General features: G+C 70.8%; 1 protein-coding gene across 3 annotated transcripts; it reads right to left on the minus strand.

Annotated features, from left to right (window-relative positions):
• ADCY7 (adenylate cyclase 7) lies at window positions 1–27,140 on the minus strand. Of its 3 annotated transcripts, none has more exons than XM_036440766.2 (26): window positions 26,955–27,140; window positions 12,720–13,150; window positions 12,420–12,623; window positions 11,838–11,999; window positions 11,192–11,341; window positions 10,771–10,919; window positions 10,174–10,285; window positions 9,958–10,085; window positions 9,444–9,602; window positions 9,140–9,272; window positions 8,272–8,463; window positions 8,069–8,103; window positions 7,665–7,748; window positions 6,842–6,914; window positions 6,546–6,643; window positions 4,972–5,056; window positions 4,509–4,634; window positions 3,988–4,086; window positions 3,703–3,896; window positions 2,912–3,002; window positions 2,542–2,697; window positions 1,870–2,016; window positions 1,303–1,407; window positions 954–1,068; window positions 450–574; window positions 1–288 (listed from the first exon to the last, which is right to left on the minus strand). In XM_036440766.2, the coding sequence occupies exons 2-26, from the start codon at window positions 12,951–12,953 to the stop codon at window positions 142–144; spliced, it is 3,303 nt and encodes a 1,100-aa protein (XP_036296659.1). In that variant the 5' UTR covers window positions 12,954–13,150; window positions 26,955–27,140; the 3' UTR covers window positions 1–141. The 3 variants fall into 3 exon arrangements, with proteins under 3 accessions (XP_036296659.1, XP_045438839.1, XP_045438838.1); XM_045582883.1 differs by lacking the exon at window positions 26,955–27,140 and adding an exon at window positions 22,928–23,041; XM_045582882.1 differs by lacking the exon at window positions 26,955–27,140 and adding an exon at window positions 18,153–18,276.
• Between the last annotated feature and the right edge of the window lie 738 nt (window positions 27,141–27,878).

Genomic DNA, 27,878 nt, shown 5'->3' on the forward strand with positions numbered 1-27,878 from the left:
CTCTCCCGCAGGCTCGGAGACCCTGCAGCATCTGTGGGGAGGCGATGGCAGCCAGCCCTCCGACGGCCATGGCGACTGGCGGCTGCATCTTCCACGGGTTTGGCTTGTTCAGGGGCGGAGGGGCGGCCCCCCCAGCAGCCCTCAGTTCAGCCCGGGCCCCTGGCACTTGGCAGCGTCTGTGCACACAAAGTAGGTCCTCAGCTCCCCTTTGCCCTTGACGTTGATCAGGCCGCGGCACTCGCAGGAGTAGCCGAGGTCCTGGAGGATGCTGCACGTCTCCTCGGTCACCTGGGGAGGAAAGGAGCGAGTCTGCGGGAGCGGGAGGGACCCGGGGGGCGGGCAGACGGCCAGCAGCAATGTGCCCGGGGCCCCTCTGGGCACGAGAACCAGGCACGCAGTGTGCGGTGGCCCCTCGCCCAGAGCGCCCCTCCTCGGTCCCGGAGTCTGACCTGGATCTTGCCCAGCTCTCCGGTGCTCTCCATCCTGCTGGCCACGTTGACCGTGTTCCCCCAGATGTCGTACTGGGGCTTCCGCGCCCCGATCACGCCGGCGATCACCGGCCCATGGTTGATGCCTGGCGGACGTGCGCAGCTGCAGGTCACTGAGGCTGCAGAGCCCCCACAACCACAGAGCCCCCGGGACAGTGGACGAGGCCCGAACCCGAGGCCCGGACGGTGCTTCCCAGGCACCCGCAGCACCGAGTGGGCGCTCCTCCTGGCACTGCCAACCTCTCCGCCGGCCGCGGCTCTGGCACCGCCTGCGGCTCAGTGACCGGCCGGCCAGGAACTGGTTCGCAGCGGACATTACAGCTGTTTACAGCTGCTGACTCTCCACTGCCCATAGGGATGTCTCATGTCCGTGGTGTGCAAGGAAAGCAACGGCCCAGCTGCCGGGCTGGGGAAGGCAGGGCCCTGGACCCTTCCCGGGAGGCGGGCGAGGCGGGCGGGGCTCACCGACACGCAGGCGGAAGGCGTTGAAGGAGTGCCTGTTGATGCCGTCCAGCTTGCTCATCAGCGCCATGCTGAACTCCACCATGATGCCGATGTGGGCGTGCTGGCGCTCCAGGTCCTGGGGACAGCGCCGTCAGGCCTGGCCGCACCCCGTGTTCCCGCACCAGCCCCCTGATCTGCATCGTGTGGGCACGGGGCCCACGGGGGGGGGGGGGGGGGGTGTCGTCGCGCAGAGGCCCGGACTGGCCCCTCACCACCCTCCCTCCGGGTCGGTGTGGACAGGCCCGTTAGGTGGCAGGTCTGGGACGGAATTCCACCTCAGTGACCGGCCGGAGGTCGCCGCGCTGCATACCTGGTTCTCGTGCCCAGAGGGCGCGCTGAGCCCCGCGGCCGCCATGTAGGTGCTGCCGATGGTCTTGATCTTCTCCACGCTGCTGAACTTGGGCTTCAGCAGCAGCTGGAGGGCAGAGGCAGGGCCGGGCAGCTGAGCGGCCTGCCCCAGGCCTCGGGCGGCTCCTGCCAGCCCCGGCCCTCCTGACAAAGCCGTTTCTCCCCCTGGGCTCGCCCGCCCGCCCGCCCGCCCGCCCGCCCGCTCCTATGGACAAGTGTGTGCTTTCCCCGCTCCTGTCTGTCTGCCCTGACGCCGCCTGTCCCGTCCCTCCAGGGCCTGCCTGGCCTCTGGTCTGGCTCAGGAGCACGCGGCCCGCTCTGTAACGGCCCCCCGGGGAGGCCGGGTCTGTCTCCGGCTCCCGGGCGGGCCCCCCGACCCAGGCCAACACGGGGGCAGGCGGGGATCCCCCGCAGGAATCGCGGCCAGAGGACCCGACACTGAGTGCGGGGAGGAGGGCTGTGACGGAGGGTGCCCTCCCGCTGAGCGGGCTCGCTGTCCCCTGCCGACTGCCCACCGCCCGGCGCCCACCTCGTCGAAGTCGGCGATGATCTCGTTGAGCAGCCGCAGGCACTCCAGCCCCTCCTTGTTGACGTCGCACTCGGTGTAGAAGACCTTGAACTCGGGCACCGAGGCGAACATGACGCAGACGCAGTCGTAGGACTGATGGTACCAGTCCTGCGGGAGAGCGGCCTGTAGCACCCGGCCCGTAGCCGGGAGCGGGGTTCCCTGTTCCCCTCCCCCTCTCCCTTCCCCTCCCCCTCTCCCTCTCCCCCCCCCTAAAACCAGTGAACGCGTTTTAAAATAAAAACAAAAGCGGGAGTTCCCGTCAGGAGGTCGGGAAGAGCCGGGCTCCGGCTGATTTCTGTTCTTAAACGCGCTGGGTCTGCGGAGCTGGTCAGAGCCCCGAGGAGAGGTCGGACACGGCGACACGGAGCTGGTGACCCCGGTTCACCACTGCCGGGTACACCCCACACCCTGCCTGGCAGGCTCCGGGGGCACCGCCGGGAGGGAGGCGCCCAGCCCGCACCCACGCCCGTGTCCCTGCGCCAGCAGCTCACCCGTCCTGGGCCCCTCAGTGCGGCCAGGACCCCAGGAAACACTGGGCGGCCGTCAGCCCTCCCCCAAGGCGGGGAGCAGGCCCGGGGCCCCTCCCGCAGCGCCGGCCGCACGCCCGGCCTCGGCCCGCCCACCCGCCCGCACCTCGTTCAGCTTGTCCCCGATGAAGTGGGCGGCCACATGGGCGGGCAGCACGTTCTCCAGCAGCAGGCGGTTCACGCTCTCCATGGTCTCGAACTCCTCCTGCTCCTTCTGGAACTTCTTCTTCCACAGGCAGTCCAGGCGGCAGTAGTAGTCGATCTGCAGCGGGCGGGGTCCTCCCGTGAGCGGGCACTGCTCCCCGCAGCACGGCCCGCCCGGGAGCCTGACACCCCCCTCCTGGGAGCCAGGGGGGCACTCGAGTCCCCGACCAGGGCTTCCCCCAGGACCAGCTGCCCCAGGACCAGCTGCCCCAGGTCGGAGGCGGCCCAGCCCCCGGCCCTCCCCGTGGAGGGCAGGTGGGCGCTGAACTCACCTGCCGGGAGAGCGCGACGAGGGTGGCGTAGAACAGAACCAGGTAGAAGCTGACCATGATCTTCAGGTCGGACCAGGAGCAGGCGGGGGAGCTGCGGGAGGGAAGGGAGAAGCAGGCCCTTTCAGCTCTCACCCCCAAACACGGGTGTGGGGCCCAGACTCCTCCAGTGCCCCCCGGGAAGAGCCACCCAGACCGGCGTCTGGTGCAGTGACCGAGACAAAGGAGAAAAGGGGTGTGGGTCAGAGGTCGGCCTCCCTGAAGTGACGTCTGAGCTGAGGCCCCGATGACAAGGAACAGCCACACCCGGTCTGGACGGGAAGCCCAGCCTGCGAGGGGGCAGGAGGCGCTGGCTCTGATGGTCGGACGTGTGCCCTGGCAGGTGTGCGGGTTCCAACCAACCCGCAGGGCAGCCTGTCCTGCTCCCTGGCCCAGCCTCTAGTCCCTCTTCTCAACCCAATTAGGCCCAGAGCCCCAGGACCACGCGCACACGTGCCCCTGGCAATGTCAGACCTGTCAGGACACGCACACACCTGCCCCCTGGGCCACAGTCATCACCTGCCTGTCTGGCTAAAGCCTCGTCCCCACCCCAAACTGGCCTCCAGACCGGACCTCCCAGGGGCCGTGAGACCAGGGACGCTCCCCGAGAACCGGCAGCCATCCCTCCCCGGAGCACAGACCTGGCGCCATCCCTGCCCTCCTGTGCCCCCCGCCGCCCCCGCAGCGCCCCCCGCCGGGCTCGGTCTGAAACGCCGGGGAACGGACACAGGCCCCACCCCCACGCGGCTGCCCACCTGAGCGTGGCGTTGGTGCCGGTGCTGTTGGCCGGGCCGGGGCCGCAGCAGGCCCCCTGCGCGCACAGGGACAGGTGGAAGAGCGCCAGGTAGGCCACCAGGGCTGCCGTCAGCAGCGCCACCTTCAGCTCCAGGCTCATCCTCAGGAAGACGGAGCAGGCGACGAAGGCCAGGATGCAGCTGCAGGTGTGATACTGGGGGGCGGGGGGCAGTCACCCACCGGCTCCCGGCTCCGAGAAACCCCTGGACCAGCCGTCACCCAAAGGCCTCAGGGGGCGCACTCACCGGGAGGAGCTCGCAAGGGGTCCGCTCCCAGCTGCTCCCGGCCCGCAGGCCGGTCTGGTTCCCAGCGGGCAGCGCCAGGGCTGGGGCGGGCAGCAAGGGCTGCAGGAGAGAGACGACGACCCATGACGTGTGGTTGGGGCACGTCCCGCCGGGCCCAGCTCTGTGTCAGTCCACAGGGCCAGGCCACGGAGGTGGGGCCAGGGCCACGGAGGTGGGGCCAGGGGACAGTGGGGAAGACCCTGGCTAGGGGTGGGGCCTGGAACGATGTAGGACATAGACATGGACATGGACCCGGAGCATTGCCCCAGAGGCAGGGCCCCGGACAGGGAACTGGTGGGAGGGCTCTCACTGCCACGGAACCACCAGCCCGGCCACACGGCTGTGCAGAGGCTCTGCCACGGGCAGCCTTTAGGCCACGGGACTCCAGGAGCCCAACCTGGGAGGGCCCAGGCTCAGGCCTGTCCTGCCAGCAGGAGGCGGGCACAGGGTCCTCCAGGGCCCCTCCCGGCAGGGGGACCCACCATGTTGACGATGGCGATGGTGAGCAGGCTGCCCACGGCGAGCACGGCCAGGGCCACGCGCAGCAGCGGGTGCGTCTCCACCCTCTCGGCGACGGCCCGGAGCGCCGTCCAGGCCGGGCAGCACCGCTGGGGACACAGGCCCAGGTCACCGCCGCCCCCGGACCGCGGGGACCCGGCCTGAGGCTCTGGGGGGCGGGGGCTCTGGGGGAGGAGGGCAGACCAAGGGCCCCCCTCAGACGTGAGATCCCGAGATCTCGCTCAGCGGGGGAGCGTCGGCGGGTGCTGTGCCCAGAGGGACGTGCCCACCTCCGGGTGTGGACAGCTACAGCTGCGCGGGGACCTCAGGGGGAAAGCATGGCGGGGGGGGGGCTCGGTGACCGCCCTTGAGGCAGGAGGGCCAGGGGGGCAGAGGTTCGGACACCCATGAGCCCCCACAGGGCTGGGCCCGGGGCTCCCCACTCACCAGCAGCTCGTCAGCGAAGCACAGGCCCAGCACCAGCCCCAGCACGCAGGCCACCAGCCCAAAGGACACCCCCAGAGCCACTGTCCTGCAGAGGGGGACACGCCTAAGTCCTGGGGGAGTGTCTGCTCAGGGCCAAGCCTCCGACACGCTCCCCCATCCACCAGCACCTGGTCCTCAGGCGCACGGCCGCCTCCTGCCTGCCCCCACCCCCAAGCTGCTCTTCCAAACTCAGCCCCGTGCCCTCTGACCCCGGTGCCCTCTGACCCCGGTGCCCTCTGACCCCGTGTCCAGCTGCCACGCTAACAGCACCAGGGCCTGGCCAGACCGGAGCCCGACATAAACCTCAGGTCCCCATCTGCACCAGGTACACAGAGAGAGAAGGGGGAGAGGGAGAGAGGGAGGGAGGGAGGGAGGAGGGAGGGGGGAGAGAAGGAGGGAGGAGGGAGGGAAGAAGGAGGGGGAGAGGGAGAGAAGGAGGGAGGGAGGGGGGGGGGGGAGGGAGGGAGGGAGGGGAGGGAGGGAGGGAAGGAGGAGGGAGGGGGGAGAAAGGAGGGAGGGGGAAGGAGGGGGAGAGGGAGAGAAGGAGGGAGGGAGGGAGGGGGGAGAGGGAGGGAGGGAGGGAGGGAGGGAGGGAGCTCAGGTGTGACTCCGTGGCTGAGAATCGGCCTGTGGGCCAGGAGGACACAGCTGGATTCCCAGTCAGGGCCCAGGCCCGGGGTGTGGGTTTGATCCCCAATGTGGGGCATGCAGGAGGCAGCTGATCGATTATTTGCTCTCTCACCATTGATGTTTCTCTCTCTCTCCCTCTCCCATCCTCTCTGAGATCATCAATATATTTTTTATCTTTATCAATATATTTTAAAAACCAGTGACTTCACAGCAGGAGCCCGGGCCTGGTGCGGAAGCTCCACGCAGACGCGCTTCCTGTGTGTCAGCGAGCGCGCCCTGGACCCGATGCCCTGCACCGCGGCCTGACCCCTCCCACCCTGTGACCTCACCCCACCCTAACCGCCCCCTGCCCAGAGGGCCGGGAGGCAGAGGCCTCCTCTCGGTGCTGTGCACCTGGCTGAAGCGTGGCCCGGGCCTCTGAGCTCCGTGTCCCGCAGCCACGAGGGGGCGGCGGCCGGCACCGGCAGGAGGCCCGCGGAGATGCCCGGCCGTGTGGGCAGCGGGCTGCGGGGGGAGAGGTGGCTGCGGGGGGAGAGGCGGCTGCGGGGGGAGAGGCGGCTGCGGGGGGAGAGGCGGCTGCGGGGGGAGAGGCGGCTGCGGGGGGAGAGGCGGCTGCGGGGGGAGAGGCGGCTGCGGGGGGAGAGGTGGCTGTGGGGGAGAGGTGGCTGCGGCGGGAGAGGCGCCTGGGGGCTGGGGGGCTGGGGCTCAGGCCCCGGGGAGCAGCCGCTCAGTGAAAGCAAAAACCAGGGGCTGGAGCTCCGGGTGCGGGGACGCCAGGGAGGCCACCTGGGCTCCTAACAGCCGCCTCTGACCCCCAACCGGGGGCCACGCCCCTGCCGGCCGCCGACCCCGCCTGACCCCGCCTGACCCCGGCCTGCGGCTGACCGTGTGCCCACCCGGCTGACCTGGGCATGAGCAGGACGTGGACCAGCAGGATGCAGAGGAAGACGAGGCTGGCGCAGGCGAAGTAGTGGCGGACGTGGGGGATGGGCGCCAGGCGGTACTGCGGGCACAGAGCGGCTGGGGGCGGCCGGCAGCGAGGCCCGCGGCTCTGCCGGCCCCTCGGCCGCCTCCACTCCCCCTCCCTGACGGCCGCTCTCATCAGTCTCCATGGGGGGGACCCTCCCCACCCCCCGCTCCCCAGTCCGCCCCCACGCCCCTGACCAGCCAGGGCCCGAGGCCTCCGGGCGGCCCCGCTCACCTCTCGCTCGAAGCCCTTCTCCAGGAAGAGGGACCCGAAGGCAGAGAAGTCGTCCGACTTGGAGCAGCAGGGCCTGGCGGGGGAGGGCAGGGAGATGGGGGAGGGTGCCCCGGGGAGGGGGTGGCAGGGGCAGGGCCACCCTCAGGGGCAGTACCAGGAGGGGGGCCTGGGCACGGGGGGCCTGGGCACGGGGGGGGGGCTTGGGCACAGGGGGTCTGGGCACAGGGGGCCTGGGCACGGGGGGGTCTGGGCACGGGGGGGGCTTGGGCATGGGGGGGTCCTGGGCACAGGGGGCTTGGGCACAGGGGGGGGGCCTGGGCACAGGGGCCTGGGCACGGGGGGGGCTTGGGCACAGGGGGGTCCTGGGCACAGGGGGCTTGGGCACAGGGGGGGGGGCCTGGGCACAGGGGGCCTGGGCACAGGGGGGGCCTGGGCACAGGGGGCCTGGGCACGGGGGGCCTGGGCACGGGGGGCCTGGGCACAGGGGGGGCCTGGGCACAGGGGGCCTGGGCACGGGGGGGCCTGGGCACGGGGGGCCTGGGCACGGGGGGGGCCTGGGCATGGGGGGGCCCATTCGAGGGGGGCCTGGGCACGGGGGGGGCCTGGTCACAGGGGGCCTGGTCACAGGGGGGGCCTGGGCACGGGGGGGCCTGGGCACAGGGGGGGGCCTGGGCATGGGGGGGCCCATTCGAGGGGGGCCTGGGCACGGGGGGGGCCTGGTCACAGGGGGCCTGGTCACAGGGGGGGCCTGGGCACGGGGGGGGGGCCTGGGCACGGGGGGCCCATTCGCGGGGCAGGGCACACAGAGATCCAGGCCCCTCACCTGGTGGAGCTGAGCCCCTCGATGGCTGACAGCATCTCGTCATCGTAGGAGTCGTCCTCCGACCGCCCCTTGGGGGACGCACTTCTGGAATCAGACACCCCGGGCGTCACCGGGCCGAGGAGGCTGGCGGCCTGCCTGGCGGGGGTGCCGGGCGGGGGTGCCGGGCGGGGGTGCCGGGCAGGGGTGCCGGGCGGGGGTGCCGGGCGGGGGTGCCGGGCGGGGGTGCCTGGAGGGGGTGCCTGGAGGGGGTGCCTGGAGGGGGTGCCGGGCGGGGGTGCCGGGCGGGGGTGCCGGGCGGGGGTGCCTGGAGGGGGTGCGTGGGGGGGGTGCCTGGAGGGGGTGCCGGGCGGGGTGCCGGGCGGGGTGCCGAGCGGGGTGCCGGGCGGGGAGGACGGCACACCTACCTGTCCGGGGTGCGGTGACGCCGCAGAGGGATGGCCTGGAAGGGGGGTTGGGGGAGGGGACACGGTCAGTCTCCATGCCGGGCCTCCATCCCTGGGCCAATCCGGGAGGGAGCCGGCGGCCTCCGCGCCCATTTCACAGGTGGAGAGAGTGAGGCCCTGCCGCCTGCGAGGGGCACGGGGTCCGGCTGGGAGGACGGTCCCACCTTGGGCCGCCGGCCGCTGGGCACGGGGGTCTCGCCGCTGCTCACACTCTCCCGCTGGTTGAGGTGGGCGAAGGGCCGCTGGGCGCCCCAGGACTCCAGGTAGCGGGTCATGCGCAGGGAGGCCCGCATCTTCAGCGCCGCGTCCCCCTTGGGCTTGGGGAGGTGCTGGCTGGGCGGGGGCGGCTGCTGGCTCTGCGGGCACAGAGCTGCTGTCCGCCCTCGCTCCGGCCCGCGGCTCTCGCCGAGCACTGGGCCCCGCACACAGCCGCTGCGCCCGGGGGCGGGGGGGGGGGGGGGCAGGGCCAGAGCGGCTCTGGGCAGGCGGGCGGGCCAGCCTGAGGACGGCCGAGGCCAGTGAGGGAGCCGGAAGCCTGCGTGGCGGACATTCTTGAGCGCGCCCCAAGGATGATTCACCAGCAGCCAGGGGCTCAGCGGCCTCTTGGGGCGCAGGAACGGCGTGGGGCAGGCTGGGAGCAGCCCGGGGACCCTCCACGGGGTCCATGGGAAAGCGGGGTCATCTCAGCCCCTGACCCTGCAGACCCCAGCCCCCCGGCCCCCCGCCATCCCCTGCTTTCCCGAGTCTCATCCAAAGCGCGGCTTTCAAATGTGTCCTTTGGAAATCCCGGGCTAGTGCCGGCCGCATGGAAAACCAACTCCCAGTGACTATTCACCCGTCTGTCCGGGGGGGGGGGGGGGGGGGGAGGCTTGGGGCTTGTTATCCCACTTCATGGAGAAGAATGCTGAGGCCCAGGGCGGCGATCCTTGGGGCCCAGCCCCCACCCAGTGACGGGAGCTCACTCCCACCCGCAGGCGCCCCCTTCCAGGGCACCTTCCCGGGGCGCCCCCTTCCCCCCGCCTCAGCGCGTACCCGGGGGTCGATGACCAGGTAGGTCTGGATGTTCATCTCCTTCAGGTAGGGGTCCCGCAGCTGCCCGTGCCCCTCCTCCACCTCGTACGCCTGGTCCAGGTGGCTCAGCGTGGCCTCGGTGATGTGCACCCGGCTGGGGGGACCGAGTCAGGGGCGCGGCCGGGCCCAGAGAGGGCGCCCCCGCTCCTCTCCTCCGCACTAAGGATGCACACAGCCAGAGCCAGCACCCTCCCCCCGGCTCCCCGTCCCTCTCCGCCGCCGACAGCCCCAGGCCCCGTGCGGGGATCAGAGCCGCGGGCCTCACCCGGGCACGCCGGCCGCCTCCATCCGGTTGGCGAGGGACACGTCGTGGGACCACACGTCGTACTGCCACTTGCGCAGCCCGATGACCCCGCACAGCACGTTCCCCGAGTGGATGCCCACCCGCATGCTGATGTCCACGCCCGTGGCCTCCCGCACCTGCCTGGGCAGACGGGGGTCCCTCACTCACCGAGGCCCGGCTGGGGTCCCCTGGGGGGCGTGGCCTGGGGGGGCGGGCTGGGGAGGCGCAGTCCCCGGAGAAGGTCCTGGGCCTGACGGGGCTGTGAGCGCCTCCCGCTGCCCGGCCGCCCACCCTCAGCCCCAGCTCCGAGCTCCTGGCGCTCAGGCCCAGCGAGGGGACCCCAGCCGGCGGCTGCGTGACCCAGGCTCGCTGCTACGCCGAGCCTCAGCTTCCCCATCTGAAGAACGAGGACAATGCCTTCTCCCCCCCCCCACCGCCCCCGCCGTGCCCTGGGGGGCAGGAGGAGGCCCGGGGCCCGGACCCACCCGGCACCTACTTGATGGCCTCGCAGATGTCCAGCCCCATCTGGACGCAGTTGCGGGCGTGGGTGGGCAGGGACACGGGCAGCCCGGACACGCAGTAGTAGCAGTCCCCCAGGATCTTGATGCGCATGCACTCGTTGGCCTGCGGGGAGGGGCGAGGGGGCGGGTCAGCGGGGCCGGGACGCACAGGCTGTCACCCCCCCTCACACACACCCTGACCCCGGGCTGACCTTGGCGATCTGGTCAAACTTCCCAAACAGCTCATTCAGCATCACCACCAGCTCTTTGGGGGAGCAGTCGCTGGCCAGCCGTGTGAAGCCCACGATGTCGGCGTAGAGGATGCTGGGGGGCAGGCGGGGGGTTAGGGGCAGCCGTGCGGACAGGCTGCAGGGACCCGGGTCCCGCCACCCCTGTGCCTGCCCATAGCCCAAACCCCACAGTGCGGGGCCTCCCGACCCCCCGCCCAGCCCCGCCTCGCTGCTGAGTGCCCGGTGAGGCTGAGTGCCCGGTGAGGGTGAGGGACCTGCTCACAGCCAGTCCTGCCCTGCCCCTGGCTTCCCACCTCCGCAGACCTCAGAGCCAAGGCCTGTCAGCTCCGCCCCCGCCCCCCACGCCGCCCCCTACCCGCCGGAAGGGCTCCCATTCTCCGGATGAGCAACCGAGGCTCAGGGAGACGAGACAGCCTGGCAGCCAAAGCCGCAGTGTGCACCCCTCCCAGCTGCCCAGTCCGAGGCCCAGGCGGGAGGGGGCAGGGGGGAGGCGGAGGCCGGAGGGGGGAGGAGGGAGGCAGGAAGTGGGGAAGGGGCCTCCCACCTGCCCCTTCCCACCTGACGTTCTGGTGCCGCTTCACGTAGAGGCTGTGGAAGTTGTTGTCGGGCAGGTAGCGCCGGTCCCCGCACTCCTTGAGCCGCTCGATGATGGTCAGCTTCATGCCCATGGAGATGTGGGCCGGGAGCACCGACAGCAGCAGGTTCTCCTGGGCACAGGAGGGGGGCGGGGGGGAGCAGGGGGGCGGAGGGGGATGGAGGGGGACAGGTGGGGTGATGTCAGGCCCAGGCTTCCCTGCACGTCTCCCCTTTCTGCTCCGCCATCCCCCTCCCCCTCTGCTGGCCTGCCAGCCCAATGGGCACACACACATCCTCCCGTGTCCCAGCAGCCCCCGGGGTCAGCCTGCAGGCTGTCCGGCCGCGTGGCCCCCGCCCAGCGGCTCTAGGGGCCCCGCTGCCCGCAGGGGAGGGGGGCGCCCACCTGCTGGCGCTTCTCGACGCGCAGCTTGCGGCGGATCTGGATGCACTTGACCGTGTAGGTGAAGAGCTCGCGGGCAGCGCCCTGCATCTGCCGCTTGTGGAAGGCGCCCGCCAGGTTCCCGCCCAGGAACACCACCGCGTTGGCCAGCAGCTGCGGGGACACGGTCAGGGCGGCCCGGCCCCGGCCCGGCCCGGCTGCCCAGAGTGCCCGCCTCTGCCCCCGGAGCAGGCACCAGACCCGCCAGGAGGAAACCACACTGAGACAGGCCGCTCACTCGGCACGGACACAGGACAGGACGCCCAGCCTGCAGGTGGCACCCCAGGACCAGGCCTCGCCCCAGGACAGTGCCTGCACCCAGAATGGGGCTTCCAGAGCCCACCCTGAGGCCATTGGGCTGCAAACAGGGCTTCCGGCTCTGGACCAACTCATCTCACAGGCCTGGCTGCTCTCAGCCCAAACCATAGCCCCTACCGACTCCCGAGCCTCGCCTGCACCCACCCTGACCCCTGACCCCGGAGCCTCACCTGCACCCACCCTGACCCCTGACCCCTGACCCTCACCTGCACCCACCCTGACCCCTGACCCCTGACCCGGGAGCCTCATCTGCACCCACCCTGACCCCTGACCCCTGACCCCGGAGCCTCACCTGCAGCCACAGCCGGACGCCGGGCGGCGGGGAGACGCCCATCAGCGTGCTGAGCACCAGCAGGTGGGACGCGCTGGAGACGACGCCGGCCGCCAGGGCGCCCCGCATGGTGAAGGGCAGCAGCGTGTACGCCACGAACACGACGAACAGGAAGAAGGGCACCTGCACGGGCACCCACGATGCGGCCGGCCGCGCCACCAGCACCCACCCGGCCCTCTCTGCCCGGCCTGGGCACGGCTGTCCGGCCTGGGCATGGCTGCCCGGGTGAGGGCACGGAGGAAGCCGAGCCCAGAGGAGTGGGCGTGGCCCTGAGGGGGCCTCGGGACAACCCCTCAGCCTTCCCTGGCACACGAGCCGTCAGCGCCTTCTGCTTCTCTGAGCTGGACACGTGCGGGCCCACCCAGAGGCCCAGACAGACCGACGGCCCACCCGGCAGAGCCCCCACCTGCAGCCACCCCGTCGGGCAGAGGACTGGCACAGCCACAGCCCGGGGAGCGGCAGGGCTGGCCCATCGGCCTCCGGGGGACCCGATGCCCACGACGGTGCCGCGGTGAGCAGCACCCCGCCCGGGGCCGCCGGTACCTGCTCCCAGGCGCAGGCCGCCCTCCTCCGCGCGTCGAACACCAGCACGTAGCCCAGCGCCAGCAGGCAGCCCCAGATGAGCAGCGCCGAGGCCCGCAGCCAGCGCCGCGCCAGGCGCTCCACGAACACCAGCACGTACAGCCCCGCGAACACGGCGAGCGCCAGGAACGCCGTCGCCAGCACGGCCTGCTGCCCGGAGGGCTCCTGGCGGCACACAGGCGGGGACGTGTCACGGCGGCCCCGGGCGCCCCGCCTCCGGGAAGCCCGCCCGCCCGCCCGCCCGCCCGCCGGCCTGCTCACCCCGCGGCCGAAGGCGATGCCCACGAGGGCGGCGCAGGCCGCGATGGCCACCAGCAGCAGCGTCAGCAGCAGGGGCCCGTGCTGGCTGGTGAGGCGGTACTTCTCGTACAGGGCGTCCCGGTCCGGGCCCTCCTCGCCCTCGTTGAGGAAGTAGCGCCCCTTGGCCGGCATGCTCCGGCCGGGGCGCCGCCGCCCGGGAAGCCCGCTCAGGAGGGCCCACGGCCGGGAGGGCATCTGTGCCGGCACCCTCCCCGGGGCCTAGGCCTCAGGCCTCCGCGGGCCCGGCGGGCGGGGCGGGGGCGGGGGCCCCGCGGCCTGCGAGCCCATGGGCACCGCGGCGCCCGCCTCTCCTCACCAGGCCTCGGTCACGGTGCGTCTGGCATCTTCCTGGGCATCGGGGTCAGGCTGACCGGACTCGGGGCGCCTCGGCTCTGCAGACACACAAAGTGGCCGGGGTGACCCAGGAGGCCACGCCAGGAAGGGCGGGCAGCAGGGGCCACGGGCCAGGCCTCGGCCCGGGTCTGGTTTACCAGCTTAGCCTGGACCTGACTCCAGGTCCTGCTTAAGCCCTGCCCACTGAGGCGGTAAAGCGTGTCCCCTGGCCTCCCTACAGCCGCCTGTGGGGGCAGCGGTCACCGGCCACACGCGGCTCTGCCCTGTGGGGGCCCAGGCCGAGGCCAGGCGGCCTCCTCAGCCAGCTCGACCCAAGGCGGCCTCCCCCTCCAGGAAGCCCTCCGAGCTACGCCACACACCGCGGCCTCCCGTCCCACAGAGACAGGCCGCTGGGCTCTCCTGGCCAGGTGCTGCCCAGAGGGGTCCGGGTTCCACAGCTGCTGAAATTTGGGGGCCCGGACCTCCAATGACCCCCCGGGATTGGGCCTTCAGGGACTCGGGAAATCCGGCAGCCACCAGCCTACCACGCCCTGGGGACTCGGAGCCCACCCCCCGCTTTCAGACGCGAGGGCCCCCCACTTCCTCCCCTGGCCGCGCTGGCAGGAACCCCGGCCTCAGGGCTGGCTGGCGGCTCAGAAAGAGGAAGTGGGGGCGGCAGCCTGAGGAGAGGAGGCCGCTCGGTCCCCTCGCCCGAACCCCAAAACCCACAGTGCAGGCTCGGCCCCCCGGCCGGTGGAGAGCTCGAGGGCTGGGCCCCAGTGGAGGTGGGGGACCCCAGGCCCTGAGGGGGCTGTGGGGAGGCCAGTGGCTGCTCTGCCCAGCACAGGCCTGGCACGTAGGGGAACCTCACGGAACCGAGGGATGCCAGCTGCTCTGGCACACAGCGCACCCACACCCCGGCCTCTGCTCATCGGCAAACCCCCAAGTCGGACGGGGAAGTGGGGCGCCGGCCACGATGGCCGACAGGCAGGCTCCAGGACAACAGGCCCCTGGGCCCGAGAGAAGGCCCAGTCCCGGAGCCGGGGGCCCATCCGGGGCAGAGGCACAGAGACGGGGTGCCCAGGCCCGCCCTCCGGGGGACAGGCCGCAGAGCCAGCAGGCAGGGGGAAAGCGGGAGCCCCCCAGGGACATGGCAGCCCCCCAAACTCCTCAGCTGACGGCCCCGGCCCCGGGGACCACAGGCTGCCATTCCGCTTGGGGACCAGAGGCCGCGCTCCACCTCCAGCCCGCTCCCCGGCCCCGGGCAGGTCTGTGCCCGACCTGGTCCGGGTGGGGGCGGCCCCGCTGCAAAGACGTGACGTCACACCTCAGGCCCAGCTGCGGCTGCGGGGGGAGGACTGAGCAGCGGCAGGAGCGCGCAGGAGGCTGGCTCTGGAGGGGGCGGGCGCACAGGGGAGTGTTCTTTGTACCCCAAACCCTCACGTCTGCTTTTCCTCTGTCCTCTCTAAAATGCAAGCACCCCACATATCCCTCACCCCCCCCCCGCCTGCCAGGCACCTGCTGCCAGGGACCGTCCCTCCGGCCCGCACCCTCCTGTGCCAGTTCCAATGACAGTTCATCCATTCATTCCCCTTGAGAAGAAGCAACCATTCATTCACTCATTCATTCATTCATACACAGATACTGGGGCCCTAGAACCTTCCGCGCGCCAGGCCCCAGGGCAGGTGCCAGGAGGCGGGCGCTCCGGGCACACACTCCCAGAAGGCAGACACCTCATGCCCAGCCCCCCGGGTGTCTGCAAGGGCGCTGCACACAGTAGGTGCACAGGCAGCCACGCCTATGGGAAGGCCAGTGCCCACACACACCTCCTGCCTGAAATGTCACCGTCAGTGACTCATCCTTTAAGCACGGCCTCGCTCGGCCCGCCTTTTAGGGGGGACACTCCCATCCCTCCCCCTCGAGAAGGGAAAAGGCAGAAAGGGGAGCCCAGCTGGCCTTGGGGAGCCTCACGCTGTGCTAGTCCCGCCCGGGGCCACCGGACAGCAAGGCGCAGGGGGGCGGGAGGTGGGAGAGAAGACGCATCCAGACCCCCAGAGGGACGGACCAGGGGATCCCTGAACTGGGGGAGGTGTGGGGGGGCGGGGACGGAGACGGGAAGGGTGTGAGTTTGAGTCTGAACCCGGCACTGCCCGCCCTGGCAGGTGTGGGGCGGTGCTGACCAAAAGGCAGGTCAGCCCTCTCTACCGCAGTCGCTGGGCACAGACCTTTGACCCGCACATGTGCCTCAAGGAGCTCTCCTGCTCACGCCTCCGGGTGTGTGAAGTGACGTGTGCGGCAGCCAAAGACGGGACACGGCGTGCCCACGGCCACGGGCTGGTGAGGCACAGCGGGGCCAGCCTGACCACGGAACGCCGTGCGGCTGTCAGAGGGGGGCAGCGGCCGAAACAGCGCCGTCCCCGGCATCTGCAGCGAACCCACGGCGACAGCGGGGCCGGAGCGGGTGGGACCGGGACCGGGAAACGGCACCGCCGGCCGGAGCGGTCAGCCATCCCTGCCGGCTCTCAGCTCCTGTTTCTCCTGTTGTCATGTAGCTCCTGCCATTTTTAAAAGGGTTTTCACCGGAAAACCAGGACCTACTGTGTGCGCCCTGTCCCCCAGTTAACGGCACCGCACTGCGGACGCTTCCGCGCTTTTCTCAGAGGGCGGACTGTGTTGCCGGGAAAATAACCACAGCTGGAGGAAAAGGAACTTTGGAGGTGATGATGGATGATGGCCTAAACGTTGGTGATAGTTTCAGAGGTGTACGTATACTTATCTCCCAACTTATGAAGCCGTCTACCTTAAAAATGGGCAGCCCAGCCAGGGTGGATGAGTGGCTGGTTGATCGTCAACCCATGCACCAAGAGGTCAGGGGACCGATACCCCGTCAGGGCAATGTAAAGAAAAAGTACAGCTTTGGGTATGTCAATCGTATCTCAATAAAGTGGGTTTTTTAAATAAATAAAGTGAGTAACGACACCAGTAGCAAAATTCAAAGGACAATATAAGGCGGTTGGTGACTAACGTGGCTGTATGGTTAGCATGCTGACATGGGAAGATGTGTGCCTAGCATGTTCGTTGATGCAAGGGGGGCACATGTATGCATCTATGTGTGGAAATATAAAAATGCATTAAATTGTTTGAGAAAGAAAACAAGTCTTAGGCGCCCAGTATCTAAGCTGCACGACCTCCGTGCCTCAGTTTCCCATCCTGACCACGCAGGGCTTTGAGCGGGCCCGATGGGGTGGTGTGGGCAGAGCGCCGGGGCTGCACGGACACCCGGGACCCTGGTCAGAGGACAGGATCATCAGGCTGGCAGTGTGCCCGGGACCTGCGCCTCCTGCCCCGCCTGAGCCCAGGCCCCGCTCTGCCTGAGACCGATCTGGCCTCTGGGCGGAGACACGTGGTCAGCACCTCGGGGTGCTGCCCAGGGCCACGGGGAGCAGCACGGCTGACAGCCCACGTGGTGCCCGGTTAGGCCTCCAGGGAGCGCTACCCACTGGGGTCAGGGGTGTGTGGGGGTGTCGGTCCGAGGCAGCGAGAACTCCCGGGGGCGCTGGCCCCCACCCTAAGCCCCCAGGTCTGCTGACAGGAGAGAGAGCGTAACCCCCAGCCCCCCAGACAACAGGGCAGCCTCTGGGCCCAACCGGAGGCAAAGGCAGACATCCAGGCAGGCTGGGGACCCGCCAGCCCTGCAGCACCCCCAGCCGAGAGGGCAGGGCTGGGACCGGCCTGCACGTGGGGCTGCCACCCTGACCCCCGCCCGGGGAGCCCTCTGGGACCCTAACCCGCTCGGCCAGAGTCCCCGCCGGGCACAGGCTGGGCTGAGCCTCCAACCCAGGCTGCCCACCCCCGGCCAGGCTCCCCCGCCCTGCGCTCCCCGAGGGTGCTCTGCCGGGCCGGCACCGCGAGCCGGCACACGTGGCCACCTCGCCCGTGTCCGCCACGGGCAGGCCACGTTAACCCTCTCCTCCTCCATCAAGGTCCCCTGAGCACGTCGCAAGGCAAAGCTCTGACCAGTCCTCTGGGAATGGCCAGGGCCAGGGGAAGCACGTGGGGAGGAGCAGCCGCCCTCCCGGGCCTCCGCTCGAGGGCTCCGTCTGCAGGGAGTCCCCGGAGCCGGGAAGAGCTGACTCCGGAGCCGGAGGGCAGCTCCGAGCTGCTCCCTCGGACTTCCTGGGCCACCGCGGCCAGACAGGCCGAGGTCCTCCCGCCCCTTCCCTGGGCCGGAGCCCCGCTCCCCACCCCCGCCAGGCGCTGGCCGGGCAGGACGGCACACAGTGCGGGACCGGCTCTGAGCTCGGCCTCGGCGGGGAGGGGGGTGGGGGGAGGAGAAGACAGGGAGATGCTGGGAGAGGCCCTGCCCTCCGGGAGTTTGCAGTCGGGGAGACAGCCTGTCCCTTCCTGCCTCTCCCCCAGGGCAGCGAGGTGGCCCGGCCTCCTCTCCCCACCCCACCGGCCACGGCAGAGCAGAGCCCCAGGCCGGCCGCCAGGAGCCCGCCCAGCTCTGCCCCTCTCGCCCCGGCCTGATCCCCTCCCCCCCCCACCCGTGCGTCTCCTCAGACCACAGAGAGGGCAGGGGGCAGGGCACCCCACCCGGAATCCGAAGGCCCTGGCCATTCCCAGAGTCCCGCGGGCATCCCGGCGCCTGCAGCCACTGCCCGGCACCCAGGGTCCAGTCCGGCCCCCCATCGCCAGCCCCCATCCCGGGGGGACCCCATTTCCCCGGCTTCCCCAGCACCGGGCCCGGCCAGCACAACCCGGAAGTGCCCTTCTGCAGGGAAGCAGCCCAGCCGACCACCCCCAAACCACAGCCCGGCTTCCGGGGCGGCACCCACACAGGGGGCACCCACACGGGGCTCCAGAGCACCCCCATAGCCGGCCCTGGAGCCAGCCCCCCACCCACGCGGGGCCACAGTCCTCCCTCAGACCCCTGCTCTGCTGGCAGGGCCGGCGGGCAGGCATGGGGCCTCCACCCCACCCCAATCCCGAGCCTCCCCGGGACAGTCCCCCAGCCCCCGCACCTGCCAGGACCCCAAGAACGCCCGGCCGTCTGCTCACCCCCGGCAGGCTCCTCCGCCGGACGCCCCAGGCCGGTCCCCCGAGGCCGGTCCCCCGAGGCCTGCCTCGGCTGCGTGATTTGATGGATTTCGGTTCCCCAAACAGGCCCCGCCCACGGCAGCCCGAGAGCACTGCCTCCTCCCCATCGAGCGCCCTCTGCCTGGCAGGCTCCTCCGCCAGCTGCCACCTCCTCCGGGGGGGCCGCCCAGACCACCCGGTTTGGATGCAGAGCCTGCCCTCCCCCCCTCACACACACCCTCCCGGCACAGGGACCTGGCCCGCCACTGCCCGGGAGGGACCCCCAGAGAGGCCTGGCCATGCACTGCCAGCTCCCAGGACACAGGCCGAGCACACAGGCGACTCTCGGCCCAAACCCCGTGGCCGGGCCCGGGGACAGTCACACGCAGCCCACGGGCCCACGCCGCCCGGACCGGCTTCTCCCTGAGCCACGAGGATGAAGCTGCCGCCGCCCCCAGCCTGTCCTGGCAGCGAAATGACCTCAGAGCTACGGAAGCCTCGGAGAGCCACTCCGTCCACTGAGATGGCGCGTGGGGACGGGGCAGGCCTGGCAGCCGCTCCGCACTCGGTGTCGCCAGGGCTGGGCAAGGCCACGCCGGGACGCGGGCCCTGAGATGCCCGTGGGCAGCGGCAGGCGGAGCTGGTGCCGATGGCTATGGGTGGGCACGCTGCCACCTCCTTGGGGCCCGGGGCGGGCGGGAGGGGACAGAGGGCCCCAGGCCTGTGGGTCTCAGGTGCCCAGGACGTGCTTCCCACGCCTGCCACTCTCCCTGAAACCTGCCCGGGCACTGCCCTCTCCAGGGGAGGAAACAGGAATGAGGAGCAGCCAGGGCGCAGGCTGTGGGGCTGGACGGACAGGCAGGCAGAGCCGCACCCCAGCAGGACAGCCGTCAGCCACCTCCCTGCTCAGCGGCTCCCATCCAGGCACCTCCTCCCAGCACGGACCTGGGGGCCAAGGCACGGACCCGGGGGCCACGGCACGGACCCAGGACCACGGCACGAACCCGGGGTCACAGCACGGACTCGGGGGCCACAGCACGGACTCGGGGGCCACAGCACGGACCCGGGGCCACGGCACGGACCCGGGGTCACAGCACGGACTCGGGGGCCACAGCACGGACTCGGGGGCCACAGCACGGACCCGGGGCCACGGCACGGACCTGGGGCCACGGCACAGACCGAGGGGCCACGGCACGGACCCGGGGGCCACGGCACGGACCCGGGGCCACGGCACGGACCCGGGGGCCACGGCACGGACCCGCCGGCCACGGCACGGACCCGGGGGCCACGGCACAGACCGAGGGGCCACGGCACGGACCCGGGGGCCACGGCACGGACCCGGGGGCCACGGCACGGACCCGGGGCCACGGCACGGACCCGGGGACCACGGCACGGACCCAGGACCACGGCACGAACCCGGGGCCACGGCACGGACCCGGGACCACGGCACGGACCCAGGACCACGGCACAGACCCGGGGCCACGGCACGGACCCGGGGCCACGGCACGGACCCGGGGGCCACGGCACAGACCCACCGGGGCCACGGCACGGACCCGGGCCACGGCACGGACCCACAGGGGCCACGGCACGGACCCGGGGCCACGGCACGGACCCGGGGCCACGGCACGGACCCGGGGCCACGGCACGGACCCACAGGGGCCACGGCACGGACCCGGGACCACGGCACGAACCCGGGACCACGGCACGAACCCGGGGCCACGGCACGGACCCACCGGGGCCACGGCACGGACCCACAGGGGCCACGGCACGGACCCGGGGACCACGGCACGGACTCGGGGGCCACAGCACGGACTCGGGGGCCACAGCACGGACTCAGGGGCCACGGCACGGACCCGGGGCCACAGCGCCCATCGCACAGACGCAGAGACGGGGAGGGCCGGCTCTCTCACGCTGCAGCGGCCGGGAGGGAGCCGAGGGGCCGGCGCCCCGGCTGCCAGCGTCACCGGCTCTGGCTGGAGGGGGCGGGACCGGGACCTCCACACGACCTCTGGGTGCTCAGACGCGGCATCTCGTTCGCTCCCGTGACCCACGCCCCAGCAACTCCCAGCGCTCAGCTCCGTACGTCTCACTCTTAACTTAAAAACACCTTTTAATTGATGTCAGAGAGGAAGGGAGAGGGAGAGAGAGAGAAACATCAAGGATGAGAGCGAACCATGGACGGGCTGCCTCCTGCGCGCCCCCGACTGGGCATCAAGCCTGCAACCGGGGCCAGTGCCCTGACCGGGAATCGAACTGAACCATGACCTCCAGGTTCTGAGCCAACACTCCACCTCCCAGCCACACCGGCCAGGCCACGGAGTAAACGCTCCCACAGTCCACCATCAGCACCTCCTCCCCCCTCCCCGAGACCCACCCCTCCAAAGCCCGCCTGGGCCTGCTCCCCGAGGCCCAGCTTCCCAGAAGGGTGAGCCTTATCGTCCGACTGGCCGTCAGCTCAGTGAGAGAGCACCCGCCCGCTCTCCCTCCCGGACGGGAGGAGGGAGGAGAAAGGAGGGAGGAGGGAGGAGGGAGGAGAGAGAAGGGAGGAGGGAGGCAGGGGCGGCCACCAGCCACCCCATCCTGACCCTGGGGTGGGGGGTGAAAAGCCATGGAAAATGCTGCCTGGCCGGCAGACTCAGGGGTTAAGCATCAGCCTAGGAACCAGGAGGTCAGGGTTCGATTCCCGGTCAGGGCGCAGGCCAGGGCTGCGGGCTCCATCCCCAGTGGGGGGCGTGCAGGAGCCAGCCGACCCATGATTCTCTCTCATCGTGGATGCTTCTGTCTCTCTCCCTCTCCCTTCCTCAGTAAAAATCAATAAAACCATATTTTAAAAAACAGAAGTTATGGAAAATCCAAAGGGCCGGTCACTTCCCCGCAGCTGAGGCCCTGACAGCCCCAGCCCCGGCCCAGGGGGTGCAGACCGAGGCCAGGGACTCCCTCCGGGAGCCTGAGGCCCCACTCTGCCCGAGAGGCCCCCACGCTCCTTCCCCCACCGGCCTCACCCCGACAGGCACAGGGTCCTGCGTGCGGCAAACGGACAGCTGCCGGGGCGGGGGGGGGGGGGGGGGCGGACACCCTGAGGCCATTCACTCGGTGACCAGGACAGGACAGAGCCCCTGGGCTCGGTCTCCCCGCTGCCAGGTGGGGCCAGAGTCACCGACCACCCCTACAGGGCGTTAAAGCGACAGTCCCAGTCTGTCAAGAGGGGTCCGCGCCCCCAAAGCGACATCAAGCCAGGCCTTTGTCTCCTCTTAAAAGCCCCCCCCAAAGCCTGGGTGGAGGCCCCACTCCAGCCCCACCCCACGGCTCGCTGCACCGAGGCCCTCCGAGACCACCCCGCACCAGCACCCCGAAATCCCACTCCTTTCCCAGAGAACCACGGCAGACGCCCCCACACCCACACCTTCCCTCTCGGGCCGAGTATCCGGAACCAGTGCCAGCCTCCCTCCTCCACACCCACACCACACCCGGGCCACAGGAAAACCCCAGGAAGCCCGGGCCCCGCGGGAGGCGGGCAGACCTGCAGCCGCCCCCCGCCCGACAGCACCCCCAGACCCGCACTTCCTGCCGGCCGCCAGGCCCTCCACACTTCCTCTCCAGCCTCCTGGAGCTGCAGCTCAGTCTCTCCCTTAGCCTCCTCCCGGCAAAGGCGCATCATGAAGTCAAGTTCAAGGTCATCAGGGAGGGCTTCTTCTGAAACGTGTTCCTAGCTGACAACTGAGCACGCCCGTTCACGGAGGCCAGCACCCCGAGGCCACGCTGCAGGGGCCCCCGAGAGAGAGACCACGCTCATCGCCCAGCTGTGCTCCGCGGCCCAGAGCCAGTGACAGCCCACGGGCCACGCCATCCCCAGCCGAGAGGCCCAGACACCGGCCTCCCGTCCAGGCCGGGGGCCAGGGGCCTGCGGCTCCGAGGAGGAAGCCCCGGTGCCCACTGTCCCCACTCCCGGGGGCGACGGGGAAGGGCGCTTCTCCCCATGTGTGTGTCCATGTGGACTTGTCGGAGCGTGTGGGCGGAGAGGCCCGGAAGGACCCATCGCCATGGGCTGGGCGGCCGGAGCTGGCCACGGGCTGGGCGGCCGGAGCTGCCACGGGCTGGGCGGCCGGCGGCCGGAGCTGGCCACGGGCTGGGCGGCCGGAGCTGGCCACGGGCTGGGCGGCCGGAGCGGCCATGGGCTGGGAGGCCGGAGGCCGGAGCTGGCCACGGGCTGGGAGGCCGGAGCTGGCCATGGGCTGGGCGGCCGGCGGCCGGAGCTGGCCATGGGCTGGGCGGCCGGCGGCCGGAGCTGCCACGGGCTGGGCGGCCGGCGGCCGGAGCTGGCCACGGGCTGGGCGGTTGGGCGGCCGGCGCTGGCCGCGGGACAAGCATCCGCTCCGTCTCGGCATGCTCCCTTCGGAGCTGCTGTTTGTTTATTTTCTCAGCCTCGTAAAATCTCTCCAGCGCCTTCCTCGCTGTGGGCAGCCACTGGGAAGAGCGGAGCGGACCTGTCGGTGTCTGGGACAGCCCTGAACTCCCAAACATCCAGGGGCGACGGACCAGACGAACGACATCCCGGGGACCAGCGAGGTGAGGCGCCGGGGACAGGCTGTCTCTGGTCCTCTGTCCAGGGGCCAGGCCCCCCGCTGTCTGCCCAGGAGGCCCCCGAGCCTCTTCCATTCCCACCCCCTGTCCATCCCCTGCCGGCTGGTGCGGTGTCTGGTGGTCCCCGAGGGCCCAGCCGTGGGCAGAGGGCGCCCCCACCCCGCACCCCGCGTTACCTGGCTCTCCTGCGGGGCTGGGGGCCGGGCCGGCTCGCGGGTGGCCGCCGGCTCCCACGTGTGCGGCTGCTCCCGGCTATAACGCGGTGAGTCACGCCGGGACCCACACTTCCTGCTCCGCGGCGGCCGTTGCGGGGGCAGCGCCTCAGCTCGGCGCCCGGGGGTGCGGGGCCCCCTCCCTGCCGGGCGAGCGGCGTTGGGGGGGCCGTCAGGCCCGGCTCCCGGCTCCCGTAACTTCATGGAAATTGGAAGCTTTAAGCTGGAGCCGTTTACAAAAAGTGAAAATAAACCGCACACCAGAGGCCTCCATTAGGAGCCCCGGGGCGGGGGGGGGGCAGCAAATGGATCCTTAATGCGCCGTTAGCGGCGAGAGCGGCCTGGCATGCCGCTCACACGCCGGCCCCGGGCCTCAGTTTCCCCTCCCACGTCGTGGGGGGCCCATCCGCCTCTGAGAGCCCGCGGTCTCCAGCCCAGCGCTGCCTCTCCAATCCCAGCCGAGTGGGGCCAGGCCCGGGCCCACGCCCGGAGCCCGCACTCCACACGGCCAGAGCCCCAGAGAACTCCCGAGGCCAGGAATCAAATCTCACCCCCTTCTGCGGGCCTCAGTTTCCCCTGGGGTCCTGGGGGCTCGGCGGCGAGGCAGCAGGGGAGGGGGCTGGGAAGCAGCCAGCAGAGGCCTCCGTCAGACTCTTTGCTGCCTATTGCCCGCCCCCCCCCCGGCCCCGCCCGTCTGCACCCCCAGCCCAGGCAGCGCCCAGGGGTGCGTGGGGCCCCTCCCTGCTGCATGATGAGATTATCACCCATCACTGCCCCCTCCCTATCGCCCCAGGCAACTGAGGCTCTCCCCCCCCCCCCCAAGGCCACGGTGCCAGGGCACAGGCGTCCCCTCAGCCCCATCCCTCGTCCCTGCCTGTGCCCCCTGCTTCCCCTGGGCAAGGACCCTCCATGGCCCGGCGGCTGTGGCTTGTGATTGAGACTCAACCTACGAACCAGGAGGTCACAGTTCACCCTGGTCAGGGCACAGGACCGGGTTATGGGCTCCATCCCCAGTGGGGGGGTGCGCAGGAGGCAGCCGATCTGCGAGTCTCTCTCATCACGGATGTTTCTCTCTCTCTCTCCCTTCCTTCTTCTCTGAAACCAATAAAATATTTTTTTTAAAAGGCCCTCCCAGTTTCGCTGTGCCTCCTGGGCCAAAGCCTGGCTCCTCCCCCTGACCCCGCACGCCAGGTCCCTGGCCCTGCCCCCCGGCTGCCTCCCCTCCCCGGCCTCTGCCACGCCAGCAGCCGAGAATGCCATTCGCCCTCCTGAGCAAGTGGGGGTGCCACCTCTTCCAGGAAGCCCTCCGAGTGCCCGTCGCCCCCTCCTCTGGGCCCCGGGCCTGTCCAGGAAGAGCATTACCGGGACCCTCGTTCCGCTGGGTGCCCACTCCCTGCTCCTGGGGGACCCGCCGCCCGGTGTCCACCGAGAAACGGGGTGTGACCCGGCCGTGCAGGGAGACGCAGCCCTGAACTCCTGTCAGCTCCGCGGGGAGCGCGCTCAGTCTGAGGCAGGGGACGGGGCTGGGGGCGGGCACAGGGGCGGCCTCCGGTGACCGGCCTCCTGCTGCTCACGCCCCTGCACCAACACACCATCACACACACACACACACACACACACACACCATCACACACACACACACACACACCATCACACACACACACCATCACACACACACACACACCATCACACACACACCATCACACACACACACACACACACCATCACACACACACACCATCACACACACACCATCACACACACACCATCACACACACACCATCACACACACACCATCACACACAACAAAACAGCGCAGAGCATCCTGCCGCCCCTCGCTACCTCCTGGTCAGCCCGTGGGGGACGCCCCCACCACGCAGCCCCCTGATCAAACCCTGCCGCCCACGGGAGCAGGTCCCCCGGCCCCCGTGCAGACCAGGCCGCCTCACCGCTGCCAGCTCGGGAGGGACTGGGGGTCACCTCTCCCCCAGACACGCCCCCATGACATGGCCGCCAAACTGGTCCGCACCCAGCTTCTCCCAGTGGGAACCCGGCAGGAGCCCAGCCCATTCCGGGCGGCCAATGCCTGCGTTCCCTGCACCCGCCCGGGGGGTGGGGGTTTGGGGGGTGACCTCGCTGGGGCGGGCTCAGCCTTGGGGTCCCGGACCGATCTCCCACCCATCGCGTCCCCTCAGCTTCAGGGCCCCGGGGTGCGCGGGGGCCCCTGGGAGGAGCTCAGGGCCACCCATCTCGTCACAGCAGGGAGCGGGATGTCCAGAGCAGAGCAGCCCGGGGTCAGGTACACGTTACAGGCTAGATCAGGGGCCCCCACTCCTCTTCGAGGTGCTAAGGGGTGGAGGGGTGAGCCGCAGAGCCACCCCACAAACGTGTGAGAGGTAACGGCGCCGGGGCCTACCGCCGGGGTCCCCCCAGGTCCCGCGTCGGTGCCAGAGGAGAGAGGGGAGACCTTCGGCGTGCTGGCAGGGCCCCCGTGACCCCCAAACCAGGGCACCAGGGCCGGGCCAGGGAAGGGCAGCCGGGGTCAGGCTGTTGAGTAACCGCGGAGGATGCTGAAGGAACAGATGTGAAAGCAGCTGCTCTGCCAGCCCCGGGCCTCGTTTCCTTTGAAAAACTTGGCCGCTGGGCGACACCACCCCATCCGGCCATTCCGATAGGCGCGGGGAGGAGCGGATGGGGAGGAAGGCCAGTGTGGCTCAGTGGTTGAGTGTCGACCCATGAACCACGGTCGCGGGTTTGATTCCCGGTCAGAGCACGTGCCCGGGTTGTGGGCTGGACCCCCAGGAGGGGCGGCCTGTCGGTGATTCTCTCATCATGGGCGTTCCCACCTTTCTCTCCCTCTCCCTTCCTCGCTCTGGAACCAATAAACCGCGTTTTTTAAAAGCACACGGGGGAGATGTTGGCCACTGAAGGGACAATGTTGGGAGGCTGGGGTGGGGGGGAGCGGCGGCGTGGCCAGGGCAGCTGAGCGAGGGGGCGGGCGCTCTCTCTGTCTCCCCGGGTGTCACCTTCCCCTGGCCGCACCGACTGGCTGTTCCCGGTTCTCACCGGGAGAAGTGGGTGCGGCTCAGTTTGGCAGCCACGTCATGGGAGCCTCCTGGGGAGAGGTGACCCCCACTCACTTCGGAGCTGGCAACGGTGAGAACGAAACTTCGTCCTCCTCCTCCTCCCTCCCCCCTCTTCCCCCTCTCCACCTCCTCCCCCCTCCTCCCCCCCCTCCTCCCCCTCCTCCTCCCCCTCCTTCTCCCCCTCTCCCTCCTCCCCCCTCCTCCTCTTCCTCCTCTCCCTCCCTCCTCCCCCTCTCCCTCCTCCCCCCTCCTGCTCCCCCTCCTCCTCCCCCTCTCCCTCCTCCTCCTCCTCCTTCCCCCCTCCACAGCCTCCTCCCCCCTCCTCCTCCCCCTCCTCCTCTCCCTCCCTCCTCCCCCTCCTCCCCTTCTCCCTCCTCCCCCCTCCCCCTCCTCCTCCCCCTCTCCCTCCTCCTCCTTCCCCCTCCACAGCTTTCTCCCCCCTCCTACCCCCCTCCTCCCCTCCCTCCCTCCTCCCCCTCCTCCCCTTCTCCCTCCTCCTCCCTCCTCCCCCCTCCTCCTCCCCCTCTCCCTCCTCCCCCCCTCCTCCTCCCCCTTTCCCTCCCCCTCTCCCTCCTCCCTCTCCTCCTCCTCCTCCCAGCCGGCAGACCGGCTTCTAACCCTCTCCTGGAGTCTCTGTCTCATCTCATCCTCTGACCGCAAAGCAGTTCACCCAAGGGGGCGGGGGTGGGGCGCGCTTGGCGCCTGGGACCTCCACGCCCCCAGACGCAGCCTGACCACACCCCCGTCCAGCCTGTGAGCCCAGGAAGCGGAGAGGGGCCGTCCTCACGGACCCCTGGGAAGGACCCCCACGGAGGCACAGTGCTCCGCCCGCACGACCAGCACAGGGGGCACGGCCCAGCCAGGCTCCGGGTACCACCTCCCCCTCACCCCCCGGCTCCACTCACACAGCACAGCCGCTTCCTTCGACGGCAGCCGGAGCGCGGACACTCAGGCTCCTCCGGCCGCGGGGTTAAACCGCCCGCTGGGGGCGTGCCCGCTGGGGGCTGTGCAGCCGCGGTGCCGGCGGCTTCGAGAAGAGAGGAGCTGGGTCCCCCGGCGGACCACCCGGGCTTTCTGGCTGCGAGGCAGCACTGGCAGGAAGAAGCACAAGGTCAGGGAGGAGGCCTGGCAGCCTGCCCCCCCCCCCCCCGCCTGCTGTGCCCATTGGCTCGGTCTTTGTCCCCCTGGGCACCTGCTGACCCTGCACCCCGGCTGGTGCGGAACTAGAGGCCCAGCACCCTACCCCCCTCCAGCCAGATGCAAAGCAGCGGCTCCAGGCTGCCAGGCGCGCCCTCCAGCATGAGGTGTGTCCCCACTTTACAGAGGAGGGACCGGAGGCTGGGAGCGGGGCGAGAGGGGTGCTTACCCTCACACACCCAGCCAAGACGAGACTGCGGCCTGGGCCCCTCCTCCCGAGCCATCAGCACCCACCCCACACCCCTTCCAGAGGGCCAGGTCCCCCGCTGGGGCTGCAGGCGGGGTGGAGGGAGGACTGGCTGCACCCTTCCTGAGAAAAGGCCCCATAGAAACAGTCACCACGCCAACCAAACCCGGCCCGACCGTCCCACCCAGTCCTCCCACCGCCCGGTCCCATGCTGCCACGGAGGGGGGGGGGGGGGGGATGGGGGAGTCCCTTTGGCCTCTCTGGATCGGATCCGGACCTGCTCCGCGGCCTCTGACAGGGCATCCTCCGTGTCTCCTTTCGCACGGGAGAGACGGGTGCTCAGAGAGGCGGGCGCACCGGCCCGAAGTCACCCAGTGGGGAGCACCCCGGGTTCCCTCCGGAGCCCCAGCTCCGTCCTCCAGACAGAGGCCTCGCGAGTGATCGC

Source organism: Pipistrellus kuhlii, unplaced genomic scaffold, assembly GCF_014108245.1.
Source record: "Pipistrellus kuhlii isolate mPipKuh1 unplaced genomic scaffold, mPipKuh1.p scaffold_m20_p_17, whole genome shotgun sequence".
NCBI classification, from domain to species: Eukaryota; Metazoa; Chordata; class Mammalia; order Chiroptera; family Vespertilionidae; genus Pipistrellus; species Pipistrellus kuhlii.